Genomic DNA, 26,146 nt, shown 5'->3' with positions numbered 1-26,146 from the left:
CAGCTTCCCACATTACAAAACAGGAGCACACACTGGAACTTAGAGAAGGGTGACCAGATGTCCCCAGTTTCCAGGGACAGTCCCCGGATTGAGGACACTGTCCCTGAACCTAATCTGTCCTAATCTGTCCCCGGATTCAGGCGCAGCTCTCATACCTAATGCTGACAGCCCCCTAGCTAGTAGCAGGACATTGAGTAGTGTGAAGAATTATCCAGCACAGGAAGGGATTGGTGGGCAGGGGGGGGGGGGGGGGGGCGTATCGCTGCAGTGACAGTGAGTGGAGCTGTCAAATCTAAGCATTGATGTTGGGGATGGGCGGGGCCAATATGCAGAGCTCCGCCCCTTTGTCATACAACCCTGTAAAGTGAAGCTAGTGCACCTGCCGAGCAGGAGGGAGGGATGAAATAGTGCTGCTCTCCTCCTATTTCTGCTACCTCCTAGCATCTCTCTCTGTTCAGTGGCAATAGGGAGACTGGAGAGAGCAGAGCACAGTGTTCCTCCCTCCCCCTCCCTCCAGCTGTTGTCACCCAAAGTCCCACCTCCTTGTTTGGCTCCTTTGATAGACAGCACACTTATCCAATGGCGGGACGTGTGCTGTCTGTCATAGGTAGGAGTCGATCCAGGAGGCGGGACTTGTGTGACGCGGGAGCCCGATGATTCAAATTAAAGCTGAAACAGTGGGGGACGCCGGCCTGTGTGAAGATGTGATGTGGCTCTCCTCCCTGATCCCCTGCACTTGTGAGGCTGCATTCATGGGCACTGGTGAGGCTGCATTGCTGGACACTGGTGAGGCTGCATCGCTGGGCACTGGTGAGGCTGCATTGCTGGGCACTGGTAAGGCTGCATTCCTGGGCACTGGTGAGGCTGCATTGCTGGGCACTGGTGAAACTAAATTGCTGGGCACTGGTAAGACTGCATAGATGGGCACAGCTGAGACTTGCATTCTTTATGTAACTCACTCCTGAACTCTGCACTCTGTTTTTCTCTATCTTATCTTCATAACATTTGGTAGTCATATCTTAAAAAATTCTAAGAAGTATTATTTTTTTTTCTCATGGAGGAAATGTGAGAAATAACATGTATATCATACAATAATTCCATAAACACATTGCACATACACTGCATATATAATTTGAGGAAAATATGCTTATACAATAGTTTACCATTTGCCAATAAAAAAAAAAAACGATGTCCCCGGATTTAATTTTAAAAATCTGGTCACCTTAACTTAGAGGGCTCCTGAAGTAGTAGCAGAAATACATTGTTTATGTATAAATTAAAAATGAAAAAAAAATTGCTATAAAAATGACTGTGCCTGAAGATAGGCTTTAAGTACTAAAAAATTATAGTTATTATGACAATGCCCATGGCATGGAATATTAAGGGCCATGAAATGGTTAGAAGAAAGTAAAAAATGTAAAGCTCACAACAATATATTATTATCGAGAATCTACAATAAAGAAAGACGTGATACAACTGTGAACAGTCTAAACACAAAGGTGGTGTGTGGGAGGTGCAGAGGACTCCCATTGTCTTCCTAAAGCATCAGCTTGGTGAGAAACATCTGCAGACTTCTTCAGATTTTCCATATATCACCTCTCTTCTGCACAGTGAACATTGCCACTTGTGTGGTTGTTGTATAGTGAAATGTAATGAAATAAAAGCTAATCTCTAAGCAAATAAAAGTTTGGGCCCATCGATAAACTTCCTCTTGGATATGCCCTAGAGCAGGGCTTCCCAAACTTTTTTGGACCGAGACCCACTTCTGAATACAGTTATTTTTCGGGACCCACTTGCTTGTAATTGAATATTGTAAAGCGCTACAGAATTTGTTGGCGCTATATAAATGCAAATTAATATAGTTGTAAGTAATCAGCACCCTCATAGACAGTATAAGGCAGGCAGAGGACGGAAATCAACCACCCCAGGACAGTGATCAGCAGGCTATATGGCACTCACCCCCCTTCCTCTCCCAGTGGTCCACAATGAAGGTGAAGCCCCTGTTTGCCCTCTCCATGGCCCAGCACACCTCACCCAGAGTCTCCATAATGAGGAGCTCTATGCTGGTCTTTGTGTCCTGGCTCTTCTCCTTCAGATCCTCTACTAGGGTCACAGAAGCAGCCATGACACTGAGGCTGCCGTCTCTGCCCGCTATAGCTGAGAGAATACTGCCGCCAGTCTAGAGCCACCACCGCTGCCGCCAGCAGGACCGAGGAGCTGGCTCTGCACCCCATGAACATATCCTACATAACAGCCCACATACATACAAATACAACATTACAATGCCATAGAAATGGTTACTCATTGATGCAAGTATCCTCCTCGCAGGAAATGCAGACCAGCCTCCGTAAATTGCGTGGACGGGGTCCTGAATCCATCGCGATTTGACTGCACTGGCTCTCTGTAATTTGCGCGGGCTCGCACAGCACAATTTAAGCAAGCCCGCTCTCAGTGATTTCTGGCTCAGCACGACCCACTCAAATGCAGCTCGCGACCCACCAGTGGGTCCCGACCCACAGTTTGGGAAGTCCTGCCCTAGAGTGTACATAGGGTTGTTCAATTGCACAAGGTGATGACAAAATCTGGATTTGTTGTCACCTATGTAATACATTCAGGAGATATACGCATACCTGTTCATACAGTGCCTTGGAAAGGTATTCGTTCCCCTTGTAATTTTTCACATTTTGTCATGTTAAAACCAAAAATTTATTTTATTGGCATTTTATGTGATAGACCAACACAAATTGGCACATAAGTGTGAAGTGGAAGGAAAATGGTAAATGATTTAAAAAAAAACAGCAGACAGACAGGTCAGGGATAAAGTTGCGAAGAAGTTTAAAGCAGGACTAGGTTATAAAAAAAATATCCCAAGCTTTGAACATCTCACGGAGCACTATTTACTCAATCATCTGAAAATGGAAAGAGTATGGCACAACTGCAAACCTACCAAGACATGGCCGTTCACCTAAACTGACAGGGAGAGCATATATATATATAATATAATTTCATTTCTTTAAACATCCTTGTCCTTGAGCGAGCATATTGATTTGCATTATATACAATTAAGACTTTTAATTGTAAATGATGGCAATAATATTTTGGACCTGTTCACCTCATATGTGCTATCGCAATATGTCACGGAGTAAGTAAGATTACTCCAATCTTATAAGATATTTGGACTTGTGTTTGCTGCCACTGATTATTTAAATTATTTGTATAATGACTCTGGACTTCCTAGTCATTATACAAATAAGTGAAATAATCCTATGATTACAATCAGTGGCAGCAAACACAATTCCAAATATCTTAAAAAAAGGAGTAATCTTACTAATCCAGAGACATAAGGCTGAACTAATGGGCACTGATAAAGCTGCACTGATGGCCACTGATGAGGTGGCACTGATAAGCTGCACTGATAAGGCAGCACTGATATGCTGCACTGATGGGCACTGATATGCTGCACTGGTGGGCGCTAATAGGCTGCACTGATGGGCACTAATATGCTGCTCTGATGGCCACTTATGAGGTGGCAATGGTGGGTACTGATAAACTGCACTGATGGGCACTAATGAGGCTGCACTGATAAGGCAGCACTGATATGCTGCACAGATGGGCACTGATGAGGCTGCACTGATGGGCATGAGGTATGCTGCCCTGATATGTTGCACTCATGGTCACTAATAGGCTGCACTGATGCCACTGATGAGCTGCACTGATAAGACAGCACTGATGGGCCCTGATATGATGCACTGATAGGCTGCACTAATGGACCCTGATAGGCTGCACTTGTGGCCACTGATGAGGCCGCACTAATATGCTGCACTGATGAGGCTGCGCTGATGGGCAGTATTGAGGCTGCACTGATGGACATTGATAAGGCTTCACTGATGGGCACTGATGAGACTGAACTTATGGGAACTGATGAGGCTACATGCATGGGCACTGATAGACAGTGATTGTGGTCTGTGGTTTACAGCTGACAGGGTGGGTCATAAACAGGAAGGGGTGTGGCCTTTACAGGAAGGACTGGGTCATATTTAAATATGGGGGTGCACAAGTTTAGTCAGGCCTAGAGCAGCACAAAACCTAAATAGACCACTGCATACAAGCTACAGTGGAATAGTTTAGATCAGAGAATATTCATGTGTTAGAACAGCCCAGTCAAAATCCAGACCTAAATCCAATTAAGAATCTGTGGCAAGACTTAAAAATTGCTATTTACAGATGTTCTCCATTCATTCTGACAGAGTTTGAGCTATTTTGCAAAGACGAATGGGCAAACATTTCACTCTCTAGATGTGCAAAACTGGTAGAGACATCCCCAAAAAGACTTGCAGCTGTAATTGCAGCAAAAGGTGGTTCTACAAAGTATTGACTCAGGGGGGCTGAATACAAATGCATGCCACACTTTTCACATATTTTTTTGTAAAAAATTTTGAAAACCATTTATCATTTCACTTCTTTCACAATTATGTGCCACTTTGTGTTGGTCCATTACATAAAATCTCAAACAAATACATTTATGTTTTTGGTTGTAACATGACAAAATGTGGAAAATTTCAATGGGTATGAATACTTTTTCAAGACACTGTACCTGTTTCATATTTGTGTTTGAACACCAGTGCCGGGACAAGATCATCTAGAGCTCAGGGCGAACATGTCAAACTGCACCCCGGTAACCAATAGATAAGCATATAATATACAGTAAAAGCATACCCAGTGGTGTGATCTTAGGTATTGTGCATATAGTGGTGGTGTAAAATTTGTGACTGAATTTTCTAGGTCCCGGGCAAAAGAATTGTAGCTTCCCACTGACTGTTGAAAAGCGGTACAGGAGAAAGGCGTGTATGTCTAACATGGGGTGGCACACTTGAGGACAAATCCCTGGTCACACTGGTCAAAACTTGGTTGTGAGCCAGGTATGTGTAGTAGAAAAGGCTAGTATAAAAGGACAGTGATAGAGTTAAGCCTAGTACACACGCAACGATTATCGGCCGACCGGTCATCCATCTTTTGTCCAGAGTGGTGTTTTGTTGGTAGGAATGTGCCTAGACTGCACACAAATTTTCTCGCCAGTCAAAATTCTACTTCAGAAGTGATGTCATGTGTTGGTTTGCTTTCTTTGTGTTCTTTCTTCTCTGAGCATGCCCAGTCTTGCTCATTCGATTTTTCCCTGTCGAAATCAGTACTGACTGCACGAAAATCGGCCGTGTTTTGACGGCGGACAAAAATTTTATAGCCTGCACACCAGATTTTTTTCGGCCGAAGAGTCGGAATCGGTTGTCGGAAGCATCATACTAACAAGCCGAAAATCGGCAGATCGGCCGTTGGACGAAAATTCCCTGCCTATTTTTGACGCGTGTGTACGAGGCTTTAAGCAAGGAGGCAAAATAAAATACAAGGGAGGGGGAGAAGAGTGGTAAAAAATGAGGGGATGGGGTGATTAATAGAGTCATCAAATAGAAAGTTAGACCCTCAGAAGTTCATTAGCCTTCAAGTAATGTTCCTTGATTTCTAATAAGATTTTAGTGTGCTTAAGGCTGGGTACACACAGGCTAAAAATCAGCTGAAAACGGATGGTTCAGCAGGAACTGGCTGAATTTTGGCACCTATGTACAGCTCCTCGTCCAACAGAAGCTGGGGGAGATCACCACACTAACATTGGATGTGTTAGTACAGCAATCTGTAAGTTCTGTTTAAATGTAGCCCGCTGTGTATCCAGCTTGAGAGAATGCAAAATCAACCCAGTAGAACCATGTTTTCCAGAAGCTCTCCTCCTGCTGTGTGAAAATATGAGGTCTTCCATAGCTTTGATTTAATTAATCTTTGTAAATGATGACCTAACTGGAGGTGGGTCAGCCTATTTTCAGTATATTGGGATGCATGCTTTGGTATGAGATGAAACAAGACAGATTTCTTGTTTTTTTAAATCTGGGTTGAACCTTCCGGGGGTTAGCTCCCAAGTGTATATTAGCAAGTTTAAAAATAATTATTTGGACTGGGTCCCAGAAACCTCATAGCCATGGACAGCTCCATAAAACATAGAACATTGTCCCTTTATGGTCACCACATTTCCATCGGGGGGGGGGGGGGGGGGGGGTGCACTGCAGAAACATTTTGTACGGTCTCAAAGGCCCATGATACCATCTGGTGAAGATCTTATATCCTGCTTACTGGAATTCTCCCACTCTGGCTGCTAAGCATTGGATAGTTTTAAAGTGTATGATACCCCAGCATGTCATATTCCTGATATGTATCTGTGTTTCCATGTATTTGTATCAAAAAGTATCCTGTTCTCTTTGCATTGCTTCCGTTGTGTGAAATACATGGTGATCCTGCCAGTTCCCCTGCTTTCCTATTTCAAACTGACCACACCAGAGCAAAGAAGCGCATCCATCCATCCCTCCATCTATCCATCCAGCGTGGTCAGTTTTCTTCTTTACATTCTACTTGGGAGCAAAGCGTGCCCAGTGTGATATAATTTACAGCCAACTTATCTCACACTGTTCAAAATATATGGTTTCCTGAGTCTAGGCTGGCTTTAAAGGCGTCCTTCGGCTTTCTCCAAAAGGAAACCCTTCCAGATATAGGAGATAGGCTAAGAGATGACTTGTTAGACCATATCACTTTGTTCTGTTGCTTTGAGGTCTATGGGTTGTTATACAATTTATGTGTTGCCATCAGATACAAGTGTCTTCTTAATGGCAGCCTGCCATATATTTGAACATTGTGAAAATCATGCTGTCGTGTTTTCCAATGCAAGGTGTTCATGTTTGGTATACTCTGTTGTTTTTTTTAGACTGCATTGCATGACAAATTACACATTTTTTTATATACCGTATATACTCGAATATAAGCTGACCCGAATATTAGCCGATGCACCTAATTTTACCACAAAAAACTGGGAAAACGTATTGACTCGAGCATAAGCCTAGGGTGGGAAATGCAGCAGCTACTGGACCCAACTGGACCACCATGAGACCCAAAACAGGGGCTGCGGTCATGGTGCAGGGGCTGCGGACATGGTACAGGAGATGCAGGGCTGTGGGCATTACAGGAGATTGGTACAGGCATGGTACAGGATATGGTACAGGCATGGTGCAGGAGATGGTACAGGCATGGTACAGGAGAATGTACAGGCATGGTACAGGAGATAGTACAGGCATGGCACAGGAGATGGTACTGGTGTGGTACAGGAGATGGTACAGGCATGGTACAGGAGATGGTACAGGCATAGTACAGGCATGGCACAAGAGATGGTACAGGTATGGTACAGGAGATGGTACAGGCATGGTACAGGAGATGGTACAGGAGATGCAGGGCTGTGGGCATAGTACAGGAGATGCAGTGCTGCAGGCATAATACAGGAGAATCTGAGGAGATGCAGGGGCTGCGGAGGAGTCTCACTTACCTTTCGGTGAGGCGCCTTACATTTAAAAATGGCCCTGCCCGAGGACAACACGTCACCGCGCATGTTCCGTCTGCCCTGGAATAGACCAATGTGTACTGGCTTTCCCAAGCGGCGGCGGCGGCACATGCGCACTGCATCGGAGAAAGGTAAGTGGGGACCCTGACTCGGGTATAAGGCGGGGGGGGGGGGGGCTTTTTCAGCATAAAAAAATGTGCTGAAAAAGTCGTCTTAACATGGAGGAACTCTTGAAATAACTTTCCGGTCACAGAGAACCCCTGCTAATAATTATTATGTCTACAGTGCACAGTACATTAGTGTGACCTTCATTGCGGGAGAAAAGCTCCTTACATGTGTAGTCATTGAGAAGAATCCCCCCGTACAGATAGCTAAAAAGATCATCAGTGTCAGTGGTCACTCATTTTAGAGGCAGAAGTTGCTCATTGCTCAGGGAACTCCTAGCAACCTCTGGAGGAACCCTAGGGTTCAACGTAACCCTGCTTTAGAGAGACTGTTCTAGTACATAGCAGAACAGAGATGGCATATAGGAGAATATATGAACGTTAACAATCTTGCTGTGCAATTTTGATGCTGTGAACCGGCCCTTAATGACACTTTAAAAATGTTAGAGGCTAGAAATCCCTGAGGATGTCAGACATAGACTGACGAAATGGCGTTGGAGGTGTTTGAGATACATCAATTCCGGTCAGCTGGAACGCAGGTATATCGCAAACTGGTGATTCCTATGCAATACATGCTGATCCCTGTCTTTGATGTAAGTGCAATACAACCTTCTTTTTTAAGTAAATGATTTGAAATACTGCATCATGAGAGTGTTTCTTCCTCTCCCTCTCTATATGGCAACACTGGAGCTTTGAATACGCTATTTATATACATATTGAATGGATGACAGCAGCGATTTTAATTATTTCCAGTGACCTCATGTATGACATCTTGGATTCTCCCATATGCGCAATTTGGCTCTCTGTAATAGGGGTCAACTAAGTCTGGTGAGTGTATATTGCATCTGCATGCTGCTGGAGAGGAACCTTTCCTATACTCACTGAGGACATTAGTCAAGTTTGGGATTACATATGGACTTCACAATATTTTGTTATTTGTTTATTCACTATGGTGATATGTATTTTCTAATGTAAGAGCGCGGTTCCTTTTCATAGTAATAATGGTGACTTTCCGTGAAGCATTTTTTTAACTATGAATCCAGTAAGAGGGATTAAAGCCCCGTACACACGATCAGATTACCAAACGATCTGTCGTCCGTTTTTTGGGGCATGCTAGTCTGATGTGGAAAGTGAAGAGGTTATTTTCATACGAATTTTCCCGTACGACAGAATTCTACTTCAGAAGTGATGTCATGTGTTGGATTGCTTTGTATGTGTTCTTTCGTCTCTGGGCATGCCTAGTCTTGCTCTTAAGATTTTTTTTCCGTCTAAATCTGTACTAATGAGACGAAAATCGGACGTTGTTTTGACGGACGACAAAAATTATATAGCCTGCACATCAGGATTTTGTCAGCTGAAAAGTCAGAGTCGGCTGTCGAAAGCACCATACTAACAATCCGAAAATCGACAGATCGGTCGTCGGACGAATTTTCCCTACAGATTTTCTTATCGTGTGTATGGGCCTTTAGAGGACGGGGAAGATGATCTGGGAGGGCATTGTTTGAATGAACCTTGTAACCTCTTTGGAGCTATTTTAGTTTTCTCATATTTGAGAAAAGGCGTTTGAATATAATTTAGGCATACAAATATAAATACCCCATTTAATTCGGTAATAAAAAAATCATTAATTAACCACTTTACCACCGGAGGATTTTGCTGTCTTCCGTCCAGGCCACTTTTTGCGATTCGGCGCTGTGCGACTTCAACTGACAATTGCGCGGTCGTGCGATGCCGTACCCAAACGAAATTTACGTCCTTTTTTTTCCACAAACAGAGCTTTCTTTTGGTGGTATTTGATCACCTGTGCGATTTTTACTTTTTGCGCTATAAACAAAAAAAGTGCGTTTATTTTGAAAAAATAACAATATTTTTAACATTTTTTTATATGAAATTCCCCCCAAAAAATGTAAAAACCAATTTTTTTAAAAATTTTTGGCCAATTTGTTTTCTGCTACCTATGTTTGGTAAAAAAAATCGCAATAAGCGTATTTTGATTGGTTTGCGCAAAAGTTATTGCGTTTACTAACAAAGGGAAAGATTTCTGTCATTTTTGGTGTTTTTTTTTTTAACGCGTAATGGCGGCTATCTGCGATTTTTTTTGCGGGACTGCGACATTGCGGCGGACAGATCGGACCCTTGACTGACATTTTTGACACTTTTGGGGGTACCAGTGACATTACTGCAGTAATCAGTGCTATATATATGCACTGTTACTGTAAAAATAACACTGGCAGGGAAGGGGTTAATTTTATTGGAGAGGGAGGGGTTAATGTATGCCTGGTGCTTACTGACGTGTAGGGGGGGAGGTGACTGAGTGAGTCATGGACAGATCGGATGTCCAGCTATGCTGAACACTCCGATCTGTCACTCCCTGTCACTATGGAGATCCGCCCGCTTGTGTTTACACAGGCGGGCGGATCTCCACACTAGATCCCTGGCGATCGGGGCAGAGCAGCGGCGATCGCCGCTGCTCCTCCCCTGGCCCGACTCCCGCTGTGAATGAAAACAGCGGGAGCGAGCCTCCGGCGGCGTGCAAGCGCCGCCCAGAAGGGGGAGTGTCTGACGACGTAGTACTACGTCGTCAGACGATAACGAGACACTTTGCCGCAGTAATATTACTGTGGGCGGTGGTAAAGCGGTTAAAAATATCTCTAAATATATTTGATGTATGCTGCACAGTATTAATCAGACAGTGAGAAGAAGGGACAGCCCTACAAGCCAATAAGACACTATATTGTTGAGTACACAGGGAATTGGTTGATATGGGAGCATGGGATCGACCTTATCAGTGTGTTGCTTCTTCCATACTATCCAATCACAGCGCGGGGCACTCTGTGACTACAAAGTATAGCTTTAACTGCTGTAGAGAAAAGTGAGGTCAGATCCTGGCCATACTGGCAGATAGAGTATAAAAACTAGCCGAACAAAATGACAATTATTTTGGAAAACAACACTTCAAATGTACATTTTTAGCTCTAAGTTTAGCTGTTTGCCTTGACGTCTTCTTTAAACTCTTTTTTTTTATTTCATGTGTTATTTCTATTTGTTCTGCAACCCCTCCCCAGTACATTTCCATCTCCAGTTATAAATTGGATATCAGTGATGCCTGAGTATCTGAGAAAAGCAAAGAGCACAGAGCGGAGTGAGGGAACCAGCTGTGGCAAGCTCCATAGTAACATCCTGGCAGTAAAGATCAATCTGAGTCACAACAGGAGAGTGCGCTTCTCACATGTAGCAAGCTGATTGTCTGTCTGCAGACATAATAGCACCTACCACAGCTGAACTTTATTTTCTCTTTGACATGGAGGCAGATCATTATACTTCCCCTTGCATAGTTCCTAATTAGCATCCAGTGGCGTAGGAGTTGCTTGTAAAAAAAAAAGACCTCATACATTCCATGCCCAGGGCATGGCTCAAACTGCGCCTCTACCATGGAACAGAACAATCTGTCTGCTGTAGATATTAAAAGCAAGAAGCAGACATAAATGAAAAATGTATTCAGTATTGTCTGATTGAATATATATTTCACTATAGACTATTGCATGAAAATAGATGACTTTATACTGTGCATAGGGTCACCACCTCATCCCTCTAAATCCCAGCACATATTAATTACACAGATTCTGTGGCTAACCTAATGCAGGTAAGGCAATAAGTGAGTTTATTACCACTATAATCAGCCACAGAACCTGTGTAATTAATCTCATGTGATTCTCACTGCTCTGTGCAGACAGGGCTGGTGCTACCACTAGGCGAACTAGGCAGCCGCCTACGGTGCATTGCTGCCTAAGGCTCAGCCACAGCCAGGGGGACTCTGGGGACCCTGATGTAAGGAGGTCTATGGGGACCTTGATGTAAGGGGTTGGCTTTGGGATTCTAACGTAAGGGAAGACTTTGGGGGTCCTAATGAAAGTGGGGTCTCTGTTGTAGGGGTGAACTCTGGAAACTCTGATGTAAGGGGGAGGGGGGACTCTGAGGGCCTTGATTTAAGGAGAAGGGATTCTTGAGACCCTGATGTAAGGAGGGGGGAGTTTGAGGACTCCAATGAAAGGGGTGAAAGGGGGTCAGGCTCAGGGGGGGCCCAGGCCTAAAGCTGTGTAAGGGGCCCCAAAATGTCTGATGGCTGCTCTGTTCCCCAACACACTGCACCATTGTTTCGCATCTGCTGCAGGATTAGATGATGTTAGCTGGAGACGAAGCCGTCTCCTGCAAACTTCAGCCAATCCATGAAGAAGAGGTATCCATCCAATGAAGAGCAGCGCAAGCCGTGCTGTGCACTATATCACTTCCTCCCAGCTCCCCAGTCAGTCTGCATACAGAGCTTACATTGACAAGGTAGGGAGAAAACATCCCTGTACAGGCTGCGTTTGGAGACTTTATTTTTTTTGGGGGGGTGCAAGGAGCTGGTCTTGCCTAGAGCACAAAATAGTCTAGCACCGGTCCTTTGTGCAGATCACATACAATGTCTGTGCACGAAAAAGGTGCAGGAACCTTTTTTTTCCCCACACTGGAACCACTTTTTTTGCACTTCAAACATGCTCCAAGTGTGAAAGCAATCATTGATTTTAATGGGAATAGATTTTTGTGAGCTTTTTTTAGCGCCAAAGCGCTTGAAAAGTGCCTCAGTGTGAAAGGGCTCTAAAAAAAAGCATACTGCTAACATCTCAAAAGTGCCTCAAAATCATTTAGAGTTTTATGGGCAGTTTGCAAGCGCCTCAGTGTGAAAGGGTTCTATTATGTATTGATTATATTTTTCAGTATGGTTAGTTTAACAATAAAAAAATGGGATGTTAAAGCGGAGTTCCAGACTGTATTAAAAACTATTTAATATCAGCAGCTACAAATACTGTAGCTGCTGACTTTTAATATAAGGACACTTACCTGACAGGTATCCCGCTATGTCGGAACCCCTAACTGACCCATCCATCGGCTCCGGGTGCAGGCGCTGGCATCCTTACTAAGGGAAACAGGAAGTGAGGCCTTTCTTACTGCGTATACGCAAGTAGCTATGCGCTTTCTGAATGGTCCCGTAGTCTTCTGGGACCTGTGTGTGTCTCCCAGAAGGCAGAGGGGGAAAGAGGAGGGGGCCATAAATTACATAGCTGTGACGAGCTTACACGGAAGTGGGAGCGGGTACCTGTTTTTGGCAGGTATCCACTCCCCCCTCACCCCCAAAAGGTGCCAAGCATGGCACTGGAGGGAGGGGGAGCAGATAAGTAGAGCTTCCACTTTTGGGTGGAACTCCGCTTTAACTCTTTCAAATTTTCAGGTGCTCCTATGCTGAAACTTCTATTCTCAGCTCCTGTAGCTGCAGAGTTGCGTGCAGCTGCTGTACCCCCTCCTGCTCATTGCCCAATCACAAGAGTGCTTTATGTTATGTGAACTTATTCAGAGAATACAAAGCCTTTGGTGAATGGGCAGCAGAGGGGAGAGGCAGACAGAGCTGCTGTGAGGGGAAGACAGCGCCTGTCCTCTAAGAGCCCAAGGAGTGTGTACTCCCTAGCTACCATAAAACTAATAAGAGATAAATCCTGTAGGTGACATGCACCTTGTTGGACTTAACCCCTACTTTGCCTGCACATATTACAAAGTGAATGAATTCCTGCTACTGCTCACCTTGCTACTCTTCCTCGGCCTGTTCCAGTAGAAATGGTGTGGCGTGGAAGGGATTGTATTGTGGGCACACAATAGGGAATATTGGAACTGTACCAGAGTCCTTGACTTTCCTGAATGAACACAACAGTACTCAGTACTAAGCATTCCAGTGTTTCCTAAAGTGTTGCTGAACCCACAACAGTAAAATCAGTTTGTATATGCAGTAAAGCAAGCTTGTTATACTCACTGTGGAACCTAAGGGGTTAATCCTCTGAATTGTGTAAAAAAGGCTGTTTGATCCTGTCTTCTTCCACTGTGCCCAAACCATCCCCTGATAGAACAGAGCCTTGAGGGCAAAATGCACATGCTCAGTTTGGTGTGTATTGCTAGAGAGATTTTTTTTCTTGAGAGTGCATAAGATCAGCACAGGGCCAATCAGCACAGTCTAGACCAGGGGTCTTCAAACTATGGCCCTCCAGTTGTTCGAGAACTACAATTCCCATCATGCCTAGTCATGTGTGTGAATAATGCCTCATGGGATGTGTAGTTCTGCAACAGCTGGAGGGCCGTAGTTTGAGAATCCCTGGTCTAGACCGAGTGTCAGAGGTCCTGCAGCCTCATAGGACAATCAGCGGAGAATGAAAATCCCTCCTACAAGCTTTAACCAGACACTGATAGAAGTCACAAGACTGCTCTAACTGCTGATGAGAAAAAGTATTTAGCAGTTTATATTTACTAAAATAATTGCATTTCCATGTTCTGTGTTCTGCGGGAGACCAGATATAGTGAGTGTCGGGTGTTGGGTTACTAATTGGGTTGTTGTTGGGTGTTACTAATAACACTTTAAAGCGGAGTTCCGGGCACAAAATCGATATTTTTTTTTTGTGCCCGTCTGCTAGTTCAGCATAACCTGAAAAGGAATTGGATAGTTAGGTTTTTTTTTAAAAAAAAACTCACCTTGTAATTGACGATCGTAAATACTCACCTCAGGGTACTTCCTCCCTCAGCGCCGCGGCTCCGCTGTCACTTCCTGCGCTGCGATGATTCCTGGGAGCTAAACGTCATTGCTCCCAGGAATCAATGCGACGGCACCGGCCCCGCTCGTCACTTCCGGGCGACGCCGCATTCCCCTGCTAAACAGCTTCTGGGCATGCCCAGAAGCTGTTTAGGAATGCGGTGCCGCACCGGAAGTGACGAGAGGGGCCGGTGCAGGCGCATTCTGGGACAAGAAGACGCGGAAGAAGACACAGAAGAGGACCGTGCCGGCTTCAGCTGCCCACAAGAGAGATGGAAACGCTGTGGAAGAAATTTTATAAGTAAGTATTTCTTCTAAAAGGTAAGTGCGAACCGGGACAGATCAGAGGCTAGCCATTGTGGAATGTGCTAGCCCTGACTGTCCCGGGGGTATGTTTGTTAAAAAATGACTTCTGTGCCCGGAACTCCGCTTTAATAACTGAAAGAATAGTAAGCATGAATAACATAGTTACTATATCTTCCATTTGTGAATGAACATATACATGTAAAGGACTGAGCACTTCTGTGTTTAGTATTACGTGCTGGGGGCAGTGGAAAAGGCAGTTGAAGGCTCTGTGTCCTCAATTTCCTTCTGTAACGTAAAACATCAGGGGTTTTAGAGGGTACAATATGTTTCCACAGTGTGGGGATAAAGACACAGGCTGCGTATACCAGGTGGATGGTCAAGGAAGACTTATACCGGCCATACATGCTTAGAATCTCGGCTGGTTCAGCGGGAACAGGCCAAGATTTGAACCGTTAATGGGCGGGGTGAATGTACCAAGTTGATTAATCGATCAATGTATGGTCGGTCTTTAAATTATTCCATTGGAACCTTGTTAACGTGAAGTACATAGCTAATGGGTTTCATCCCTAGATCTACTGAAGAGTTGATCTATGGGCATCAGTAATGAGCAATACCAGAAAATATGATTTTGTGTCCTTGACTCAGACTGGCTTAGAAAGTTTATTTTTCTTGGTAATGTAAATTGATATCAATAGCTTTTCCCACTAGATCCATAATATTCCTAAAAACTGTATTTATGGTTTTTGCATCTTAATTGAAAGAAATTGTATCACACAATCCCAGCGAGCAAGGGTCCTTTTTATTGTTGAAAATCTATTTTTATTGTAAAATTTAGATGTATAGGTACAAAACATAGTCTTTGGGCATTCCCAGCTAATACATATGTAGCAATGTTTCCAGGCCTGGGGCCTGAGGTGGGTCTGCTATCAGTACCGGTAACACTTCCAACACATTTGAGTTGTGAACTGAGACAATGACCATTCCGGCATCTTTGGTTTGTTTTGTTTTATTGTATTTAGGGGATGGGAGAAGGGAATGAGTGGGATACTCCTCTGGCTCTTCTAGGCTTAACTGGGACTTGCTGGGAAAATGCTCACTAACGCTGCTTTGGTGCCAGCTGAATGCCGACCAGCGCTTCCTGGCGCTTCAAATGCTGCTTGAGTGAATTAGTGCTGAAACCTCGACTTTAACTTGGATTGTTAGCTCAGAAGCTCCAGGACTGTAGACCTCTTGACTCCTGATACTTGGTGTAGCTCAAAAGTCACTGAACAGCTCCCTCTAACCCTTCACTGGCTGCTGGTTGTCACTCCTTGTGCTGCTGCAACTCTCAACTTTGTACACTTCACACTGTACACTGACTCTTCAGGGCCCAAACTGCAGGTACCCCCTCTCATACTTCAGGGTCCTCTGACTAGGTACCCCCTCTCATACTTCAGGTTCCTCTGACTAGGCACCCCCTTTAACAGTTAGCTGACTCCTGGATCCCTAGAACCTTCTCCGGAGTGGTCCTCTCTGACACTAGGCAGACCCCCAGGGGCAATCCACAGTACTCACGACCTTTGTAGGCTTTCCTGGAATTGGACCCCTCTCTCTCTCCGCTGGTTCTCGGCACACCGGATCCCCTCTGCAGCTCAACTCCACGCTCTTTGGATTCCTAGACTGCCACCCGGGACACCCGCTTCCTCTGACAGGAGGAGAGACAGCCGTACTCTCCCTCCTGGGACTCTGCTTCCCGCCAAAGACACTGCCTCATGCTTTCCTTCAGAGCTTATACCCATTCCCAGATTCCTCTGCGGCAGAATCTGCTTTCTGGGGTAGATACAGGCCTGAGTGTGTCTCTGATTGGGGTTCCTCCACTGCCCAATGAGAATCCTCTCATGGAGCCAGTGGGGAGACTCTCCTCTCAGCAGACACACCTGGGAGACATGACAGCCAGCTGAAATCATGGCCCTGCTGTTAGGCAGCCAATGCCCACTATACTTTACCTAACACCTACCTGTAGGGTGCTACACATAAAACATAGAACTACTAATAACAACTTCTTTTATAGAACTCGAAAAAAAAGAAAAAGGGGGGGAAATAAACAACACACCTTCCATACACCTCGATCTGTCATTCTCTTATAAAATCACTTCAAGGGTTGATTAATTATAAGAAGATTCCTGTTCCATCTCAACCATCAGGATAATGTATCGGAAGAATAATAACTTGTGTTTAGAATCCTACCTGTAATGTGAGTCCCTGCAGAGAAATACATTTGTTCATATAAACTAAACCTTATAGGGGAAATTAATTCAGTCTGTGGACTCCTGATCATCTGTTGTACACTCCTAATCTGTCCACAAGTGCCAGACCTTCTCAAATTTCCTAGGGCAACCCTGGGAAAAATAAGTAGCTTTGTATTGGGGTACAACCTTATTGATTAAATGCTTCCAGAAGGGCAGATTAGGGGCTGTGTCTGATTTCCACTTGAGCACTATCACTTTCCTCGCATAAAATAATAAGAGACCCAAAAGAGTACGCATCACCCTACTAACGGCCAGAGAGTCAGCTAACCCCAGGAGGCAAACACCAACTTATACAGGGACCTGTATAGTAGTTAGTAGATATAAACTGAGTCACTTCCCGCCAGTACCTACTAATCTGAGGGCACTCCCAAAAGATATGGGCAAATCCAGCAGGGTCACTAGAGCATCTCTAACAGTAAGAAGAGGAATTAGGGTATATACTATGTAGTCATTGTGGTGTAAAATAAATTCTGTGCCCTATTTTAAATTGGATTTTAGTCAATATTAGTGCTTGAAATGGGCTGCCCCAGAGATCTTCCCAGTCTTCATTGTCCAAGTCCTGCTCCTCTGAATGCCAGGCAGTTAGTAGGGCATCTAGGCTCACATAAACGGAGGGAAGTAGTGACTTGTAGATCACAGAAAGTGGTTTTTTGAGAGCATCATCCCGGAGGAGAACCTCCAAATGGTCCTGCTCCAGTTTAAACAAGGAGGACCCAAATTGCACTGCATAGGCGTTTCGGAGTTGCAGGAACTGGAAGAAGAATGCATTAGGCAGTGTAAATTTATCTTTTAACCCAGGGGTGTCAAACTCAATTTAATTGTGGGCCGCACCAGCATTATGATTACCCTCAAAAGGGCCAGTTGTATCTGTAAGACTAGACATTCAGAGCATCCCCTACCCTTACATAGGACGTCAAGAGCCTCCCCACCAAGGGCCAATTGTATCTGTAAGACTAGATGTCCAGAGCATCCCCTACCTTTACATAAGATGTCAAGAGCCTCCCCACCATCAGAAGTTGACTTCCCCACCCTCCCTTACATCATTGTGCACCCCCCTTACCTCATGCTGCTGCTGGGAAGAAGCTGGAGGCCTTTCTGGAAAGCAGAAAGTACATGGTCTAGAGGAGGACCAGAGTAGGGCTGGAGCTCTCCTGCAGCTGCAGGTGAGGTGCGTGGGCCACATGAAATGAACTGGAGGGCCGGATTCGGCCTGCGGGCCTTGTGTTTGACACATGTGTTTTAACCTATCAAGCGTAAATAGTGCACTCCCATCTCAAATAGCTGAAAGGTATCTGATTCCTAAAGGTTCCTTTTAAAAAGACAAAATAGCACTCCATTCTACTCATTTTAAGTGTCAAGTAAACTAGATGTGGCATGTACTGTATATTTTATTTAAGAGCCTCTCGAGAGAGAGAGATATAAAAAAAACAGAAAGCTTTGTACGAGAGAATATATTACTAAAGAAAACCACAAAATACAGAAATGGTAAAGATCCTTAATGGTTGAAAGTGCAACAAATCAACAGAAAATAATCCAAATGACTAATTATTTTCCATAAAATCCTTTATGTAATTCAGTGACTAATACTATATAATGGCAGCCATGAAAACAGATATGTAGTGTGAACTGCAAGAAATAGTACATTTTCCTTTATTCTTCCATTCTGAAAAAAATATATAAAAAATGTATTAAAAAATATATATTTGTTATATTCTGAATAGTCTTAGGTGTTTTATGCAATGTAGTCACTTAATAATTTTGTCATATTTTGTTTTTTTCTTCAGTGCACAGAAGCCAAAAAACATTGCTGGTACTTTGAAGGTTTATATCCATCATATTACATGTAAGTGTGTTTTTCTCTTTCCCTAGTGTTTTTAAAAAGGATTTTAGCACATTTAAAATGTCACTGCTACTACTATTTTCTTTTTGTCTTTATGCATCTTCCACCCTTGAATTACTATCCAGGGGTGGGCAACTGTGTCCCTCCAGCTGTAGCGGAGCTAATAGTCCCATCATGCCTCTGTCGGTTTCGCAATGCCTCATGGGACATGTAGTTCCACAACAGCTAGAAGGCCACAGTTGCCCCCTTCTGCTATATAATGTATATTATTATTTTATTACTAGATCTATAGCTGTAAGTTATGTTTGAATAATGCAATCACATTAGCTGCTCAAAGTGGTCAGCATTAGCATCCAGAAACGTTTGATTTCGGCTAATTACTGTGTGAACAATAATTAGAGTGTCCACAGGAATTGCTTTGCATGATGTTTCCATTTCCTGCCGTAGTGCAGTCAGTGTAGGTGGTTTTCTGTGGTACACCACATCCTTTAGTGTTCTCCACAGATAAAAATCAAGGAGTGTTAGGTCTGGGGAACGTGGAGGGAATTCAACAGAACTTCTATGTCCTCTCCAACGTCCTGGCAGAATATCATCAAGATAGGCTCTCACGTCCCGGTGGTAGTGAGGTGGTGCGCCATCTTGCTTGAAGTAAAATTGCTCATCCGTAGGGATGATCGAACGGTTCGGGTTGACCATCGGTTCGACCCGAACATTGACTGTTCGAAATTCGGCTGAATTTCAAACTTTTTGCTGAAAAAGTTCGGATTTCGGCAACCAGAACCGACCAAAATGCAATGGGACAGGAACTGGGCTTTAAAAGCCCGTGATTGGACCTGAACCATCAGTAAAATGTGATTGGAGTGACTAGGGGGTCCAGAGGCCAATCAGTAGTGAATACGCCCCCCAGTATATAAGATAGCCCCACCAAATCTCTAGCACTTTAATACTGGGGCTGTGGAAAAGAGAGGAAGCAGTTCTGTTACTCCTGCTTCAAACTGTCATTTAGCAATTATTAGTGTGAGGAAAGGGATATCTTGTGTAGTTAGGGTACTATTTTCCACTATAGTTAGATTTAATAATGTCGTTTCTGTAGGGAAAGTGTTAAGTGTCAGGGGACTGTAGTGTAGTGTAGGGTTAACTGACTCTGACTGCTATGGCAGGGTGACCAAACCCTTCCATGTCAGGGTGACCGCCATAGAAAGCCATAGCAAAAAGATCGTTTCTATTAGATCTGCTATAGAACAGGATAGTGGCTTCGCTCCTGTCACACCTGGCCGTTTTGTTGCAGGCATTTTATTGGGCTTTTTTGTGGACGTCTGTGGAGGCAGGCATGACATCTGAACTTCTGTGTAGGGGTATATATACACACACACATGTATGTATATATATACACATACACATATATAGGTGTGAAAGTAGAAGAACCCTATGGCTGCGCTAATGAAATTATTAACACCCATAGGGCTTCGCTCCTTTCACACCTATATGTGTGTATGTGTATAAATACATATAAGTGTGTGTGTATATATACCCCTATACACAAGTTCAGATGTTATGCCTGCCTCCAAAGACTCCCAAAAAAATGCCCAAAAAAAACGCCTGCAACAACACACCTGGGCGTTTTTGTAGCAGGCTTTTTTTTGGGCATTTTTTGGGCGTCTTTGGAGGCAGGCATAACATCTGAACTTGTGTATAGGGGTATATATACACACACACTTATATGTATTTATACACATACACACATATAGGTGTGAAAGGAGTGAAGCCCTATGGGTGTTAATAATTTCATTAGCGCAGCCATAGGGTTCTGCTACTTTCACACCTATATATGTGTATGTGTATATATACATACATGTGTGTGTGTGTATATATACCCCTATACACAAGTTCAGATGTCATGCCTGCCTCCAAACACGTCCACAAAAAAGCCCTATAAACGTCTGCAACAAAAAGTCGGGTGTGAAAATAGCGGAGCCACTATTCTGTTCTATTGCAATTCTAATACAAACAAACTTTTTTTTTCTGGTTCTGGACATGCTACAGAGCTGAAACTTCACAGGTACACTTTTTAGACCCCCCAGGCACTAAATCCAAAGAAATCTCATTTTTTTTTCAATAATTTTTTCAATAATTGGCTCTCTATCAAAAATGACAATTTTAAGAACTTTTTTTTTGTGTGATTAATAGTCCCTGGGGCATGACCCAGAACCCTAGGCACTTTTTAGGGGCATTTATTGGGTTTTAGGGCTTCAAAATTGTGTTTTTTGATTACCAAAGTTCGGGTCCCATTATTTTTAATGGGGTTCTGAAATCCGGGCCAAACTTTCGGGTAGTTCGGGTGTTCTGGTCGAACCAAACTTTTCAAAAGTTCGATCATCCCTACTCATCCGCATAAACCGCATGAATGGCCGGTAACATGATGACATCTACAATGGAGGGACTACTGACATCTTAAGAGGAAACATATTACTACACATTGCTGCCATAATTCAATTCAAGGTTTACAAAAATGGCATAGATACCAACTGTTGAAGTGTATATATCTATATCTATCTATCTATCTATCTATCTATCTATCTATCTATCTATCTATCTATCTATCTATCTATCTATCTATCTATCTATCTATCTATCTATCTATCTATCTATCTAGATAGATCTATATATATATACATATATATATATATATATATATATATATATATATAAATAGATCTATATATATCTATCTATATATATATACACATATTCATACTGTATACAGCGTGTAAAATAAGTATTGGACACGTCACCCTTTTTCTTTCTAGGTAAATATATTTCTAAAGGTGCTTTTGACATGACATTTTCAACACATGTCCGTAACAACCTATGCAATCCATACATTTAAAGAAATCAAATCAAATAAGTTCAGAAATTAAGTTAGGTATAATAAAATGGAATGACACAGGGAAAAAGTATTGAACATGCTAACTGAAATGTATTTAATACTTCGTACAAAATCCTTTGTTGGTATTGACTGCTTCAAGATCCCTTCTGTATGGAGAAACGAGTTGCTCGGTTGTGATTTTGGCCCATTCTTCCACACAGTCTTCAAATCTTGAATGTTCCGTGGGCCTCTTCTATGAACTTAGATCTTTAGTTATTTCCATATCATTTCTATTGGATTCAGGTCAGGCGATTGGCTGGGCCATTCTAGCAGCTTTATTTTATTTCCTTGAAACAAATTTAGAGTTTCCTTGGCTTTGTGTTTGGGATTATTGTCTTGCTAAAATGTCCACCCTCTTTCCATCTTCATCATCCTGGTAGATGGGAGTAGATTTTTATCTAGAATGTCTTGGTACATTTTTTTCATTCATCCTTCCTTCAATGATATGAAGTTTGCCAGTACCATATGCTGAAAAACAGCCCCAAAACAAATTAGTTCAGAAATGATGGAGATGCCGATGTAGACGCTGTGAATGGTGGCCAGTCAGCCATAAGGCAGAGGCTGCAGGAGTCCGTGATGATCGGCAGTAGTGAACAAGCACGCTGTGAGTCATGTGAAACATGTCTACCATCCATTTTGCTGTACCTTGCATCCTTGTTTAATAAAGCCTTTCATCGTGAGCTATCGCCTGATGTGCGGCCATTTCTCTTGTATCCTGTCTGCGGTGGCGATCCGAGGTCCTGCACCCAAGGCTGGCTGTGAAGTTCCAAACTGCCTGAGCAGTGTACATCTCTTTCTCTGTGACGATCCGCTGGCAGGGTGCAGTGCAGTGATGGTTGTCCTGTCAGCAGGCTGAGAAGGCAGAGCTGATGTCCGGAAGTGAACCGAGAAAAGAGCCAGAGGGGTGGCAGTAATTGCAAGTTCCAAGAGAAAGACGTGGGAAGCGTGGGGGCATGGCCATTCACAGCGTCTCCATCAGCGGAGTCACTTCAGCCTGTCGACTGGACCCCCCACCCCCTCAGTGCATCATTTCAATTGACCATCACAGACTCCTGCCATCGCCACCTTGTGGCTGACCTGCACCTTCACAGCCAGACAGACGTCTTCTTCCAGCAGCTCCTACAGCCTGATCTCAAAGACTCAGCCACAACCTTGCTGAGCTCTACATACCTTCCATCAGGATACATGCTTTTAACACTTCCACTAAATGTGAGTGAAACCTTTATTCATCCTTGGTTTTACTTGGTTTTAGATTAACTGCACTTAGATGGTGGCGCTTCCCACTCCTTGTTCACACAGATCCTGAGGTTTCTAATCCTTTTTTGGGACAGCTGCAGACAGAATCTTAGTGTTGTTTTTTTTTTTTTTAAACTGTTTCCTAAAACATTTTTTTTCTCTCATTAAATAAGTCTATTCCTCAAAAAACACCCCCCCCCCCCCCCCCACTCACACACACACACACCTCTACTTTGTACCATAATTTACTTGTTTTTTGCATCTTTTTCTGTTAGTGCTGTAATATTCCAGCATTTTGTAAAAGAGGGATGTGACATAGGCAGATTGTGTATTTTAGTGTTTTTTTTCCAGCACATATGGCAAAAACATGTCCTTTTCATAAATGCATTTTTGGCTACATTCACTTTTACTTGTTACACTACACTTATTTAGTATACTTTACTAAGACTGCCTTTGAAAATTATATTCAGACCTTGTGACTTTGTAGATGTATGGTTGCTGAGCTGGCACTATTATTCTGCTTTTATCCTTTCTCTGTAGGTACAGCCTGATTGTTTGGCAGGTTATCAAGCTTATTTTTTTGGTTGGCTGCATTCCTGGGCATCAGAAACATTTAAAAGCGGACATCCTGAATGTTATTCTAGTTATTTCATGAAACATATTGTAGTTGTTCTATGAAGGAGACATAGTTAAATTACCAAAGAAGGGGAAAGTTGACTTTGAAAATTGAACATTCACGCTAAAATAATTAAATAGATTAAAGTGGTTGTAAAGCTTTTTTTTTTCTGAAAATATTAAACATTGTATACTCACCTACTCTGTGCAAATGTTTTGCACAGAGTGGTTCTGAACCTTCTCTTTTGGGGTCATCCGCTGGCAATCTTGGCTCCCCTACTTCTCTGAGTGACACCTTAGCAAGTCGCTTGCTATGGGGGCACTCAGGCAACCTTGATTCCAAGCCAGGCTGTGTGCGTCCATAGATACATATAGCCCAGCTTGGCCCCGTTTACAGTGCTGGATCAAGATTGGGTTCAGCTAAGAGTTTAAGGGGGTGCTGGAGGGAACAGCATTTGAAAGCTATTTTACCTTAATGCATTTTCTGCATTAAGGTACAAATACCTTTTGCCTTTATATCTATTTTAAGCTGTGTTCACTTTGAATACCCCAGCATGTGCAAGGTATATGCAAAAAAACAAAAAAAAAAAAAACAAGATTTTTTTTTTTTTCACAATACATTAAAGTGAATATTGCTGTCCCCCATTTACTAAACTAGCTGAACATTCACTTTCAAATTGAATATTCCTTTAGTAAAGTGTGGAAATAAAAAATATCCACGCAACAGTTAGGCAAATCAAGTTGTTCCTATAAAATGTGTTTTACACTATTTATACCAATAAATTGTGCGAAGTAATAAATTGGGAAAAAACTTGAGCAGCTGCTGCCTTAATGGTATATTTTAATTCCACATACCAAATAGTACATGTAAAATTAGAATAAAGGTGCGCTCACCCTAACAATGTGTAACATTTAATTACATCAGCTAATGTAAACCATCATACAACCATAAAAAAATCATATATCAATTAAGGCCAAATTCCAGGGTAAAAAGCTTAGTACTGATGTATTCCAACCAAAGTGTAATAGCGCGCAATTAAAGTGCAGATTTACAGTATGTGCAGTTCTTCTTGAAATAAAGTGATTTGTGCTCTTTGCAAATTTACTCCAATCTCCTCCAATCTGTGTATCCCCCAGTGTTCCCTATAGGGACAAGACTTACCAGAAGTTGTTGACTCCTTAAGCTTATATGGAGGGAGTTCAGTAAACCACTTGCCTACAGGGCACTTTTACCCCCTTCCAGCCCAGGCCAATTTTCAGCTTTCATCACTGTCACTTGAATGACAATTGGGCGGCCATGCAACACTTAACCCAAACAAAATTTTTATAGTTTTTTTTCCACACAAATAGAGCTTTCTTAGCTTTCGTATTTATTCAGTACTGGGTTTTTTATTTTTTGTTAAATAAATGAAAACCAAAAATTTAAAAAAAAAAAAAAACCTTTTTCATAGTTTGTTATAAAATTTAGAAACAGTTATTTTTTTCTCCTTTACTGATGTGCGCTGATGAGGCTGCACTGATGGGCACTGATGAGGCGGCACTGATGGGCATTGATGGTCACTGATAGGCTGCACTAATGGGCACTGATGAGGCAGTACTTGTGGGCACTGATTAGGAGGCACTGGTGGGCATTGATGAGGCTGCACTGATAGGCGGCACTAATGGCCACTGATAGGTGGAACTGATGGTAACTGATAGGTGGCATTGATAGGCGGCACTGATGGGCATTAATAGGCAGCATTGATGGGCACTGATAAGCAGCACTGATAGGTGACACTAATGAGGAGGCACTGATGGGCACTAATTGGCAACACTGGTAGGCACTGATTGACAGCACTGGTGGGTACACATTGTAAGAAAATAAACGGCCGCACATCCAGGAATTCCAATTGCCTTTAATTTCCAAAGTGCTGACAAAGTGATGACACCAAAGACACCAATATAGGGTCACGTAGACGCGTTTCAAACATACATCTTGTGCTTAATCACCAGTGCCCACATTGGCAGCACTGGTGGGCACTGTTGGGACTGGACTGATAATCAGAACACTGATAATCAGTGCCCTGATTATCAGTGTAGATGTCCCTTTTAGAGAAGCCGGTTATCAGCTCTCCTCCCCTCATGCTCTCTGATAACATCCGTGATTAGCTGTGATTAGACACAGCTGATCATGTGGTAAAGAGCCGCTGATTGGCCCCTGGACACTGTGATCACAGAGGTCACCGCCCACGCCCTGTTGTGGTCACGCAGCAGGCGTGATCATGGGGTGCTGTAAAATGACAGCACCTCCCAGAACTAGCCGTCCACGCTGTAGCCATCATTTGGCTATAGCTCAGTCAGCGAGTCCTGCTGTGTATTATGCCATCATCCACAGGATACTCTCTGATCCACATCACTCATAGAAAGAGAGGAAGCCAAGAAAAGTCTCATAGGGTATTACCATTTATTAAAAACCACATCAAAAAGTAATTAAGATTGCACTTATAAATGTATGGTGCCTAACCTGGCACCCAGAATGACCTGCCAATGCTCTGTATGGATAGGATGGCCACAGCTTTATTCTAAATTTACATTCCTTTGGTAAAGCAACCGCATTTTTAGTTTTAAATGGTTGTGAAATTGGATATATATATATATATCTCTATCTATATGAAAAAAGGGTGAATATGTCTTTGTTTTGATGATAGAATCACTTTACTTACACGGAAAAAATGTTAATAATGATAGTTTAGACA

General features: G+C 43.0%; 1 protein-coding gene across 1 annotated transcript in view; it reads left to right on the top strand.

Moving 5' to 3' along the window:
- VOPP1 (VOPP1 WW domain binding protein) overlaps positions 1–26,146 on the top strand; it is a 173,887-nt gene that overhangs the window by 115,777 nt on the left and 31,964 nt on the right. Inside the window, exon 2 of the mRNA XM_082259830.1 lies at positions 18,579–18,637. Coding sequence (XP_082115956.1) covers positions 18,579–18,637 — 59 coding nt within the window. The remainder of the gene's footprint in view (positions 1–18,578; positions 18,638–26,146) is intronic.

This window comes from Pelophylax lessonae (genome assembly GCF_965119305.1).
Source record: "Pelophylax lessonae genome assembly, chromosome: 5".
In the NCBI taxonomy this organism is placed as follows: Eukaryota; Metazoa; Chordata; class Amphibia; order Anura; family Ranidae; genus Pelophylax; species Pelophylax lessonae.
The sequence above is the reverse complement of the archived record's forward strand: the minus strand, read 5'-3'. Positions and strand labels throughout refer to the sequence as shown.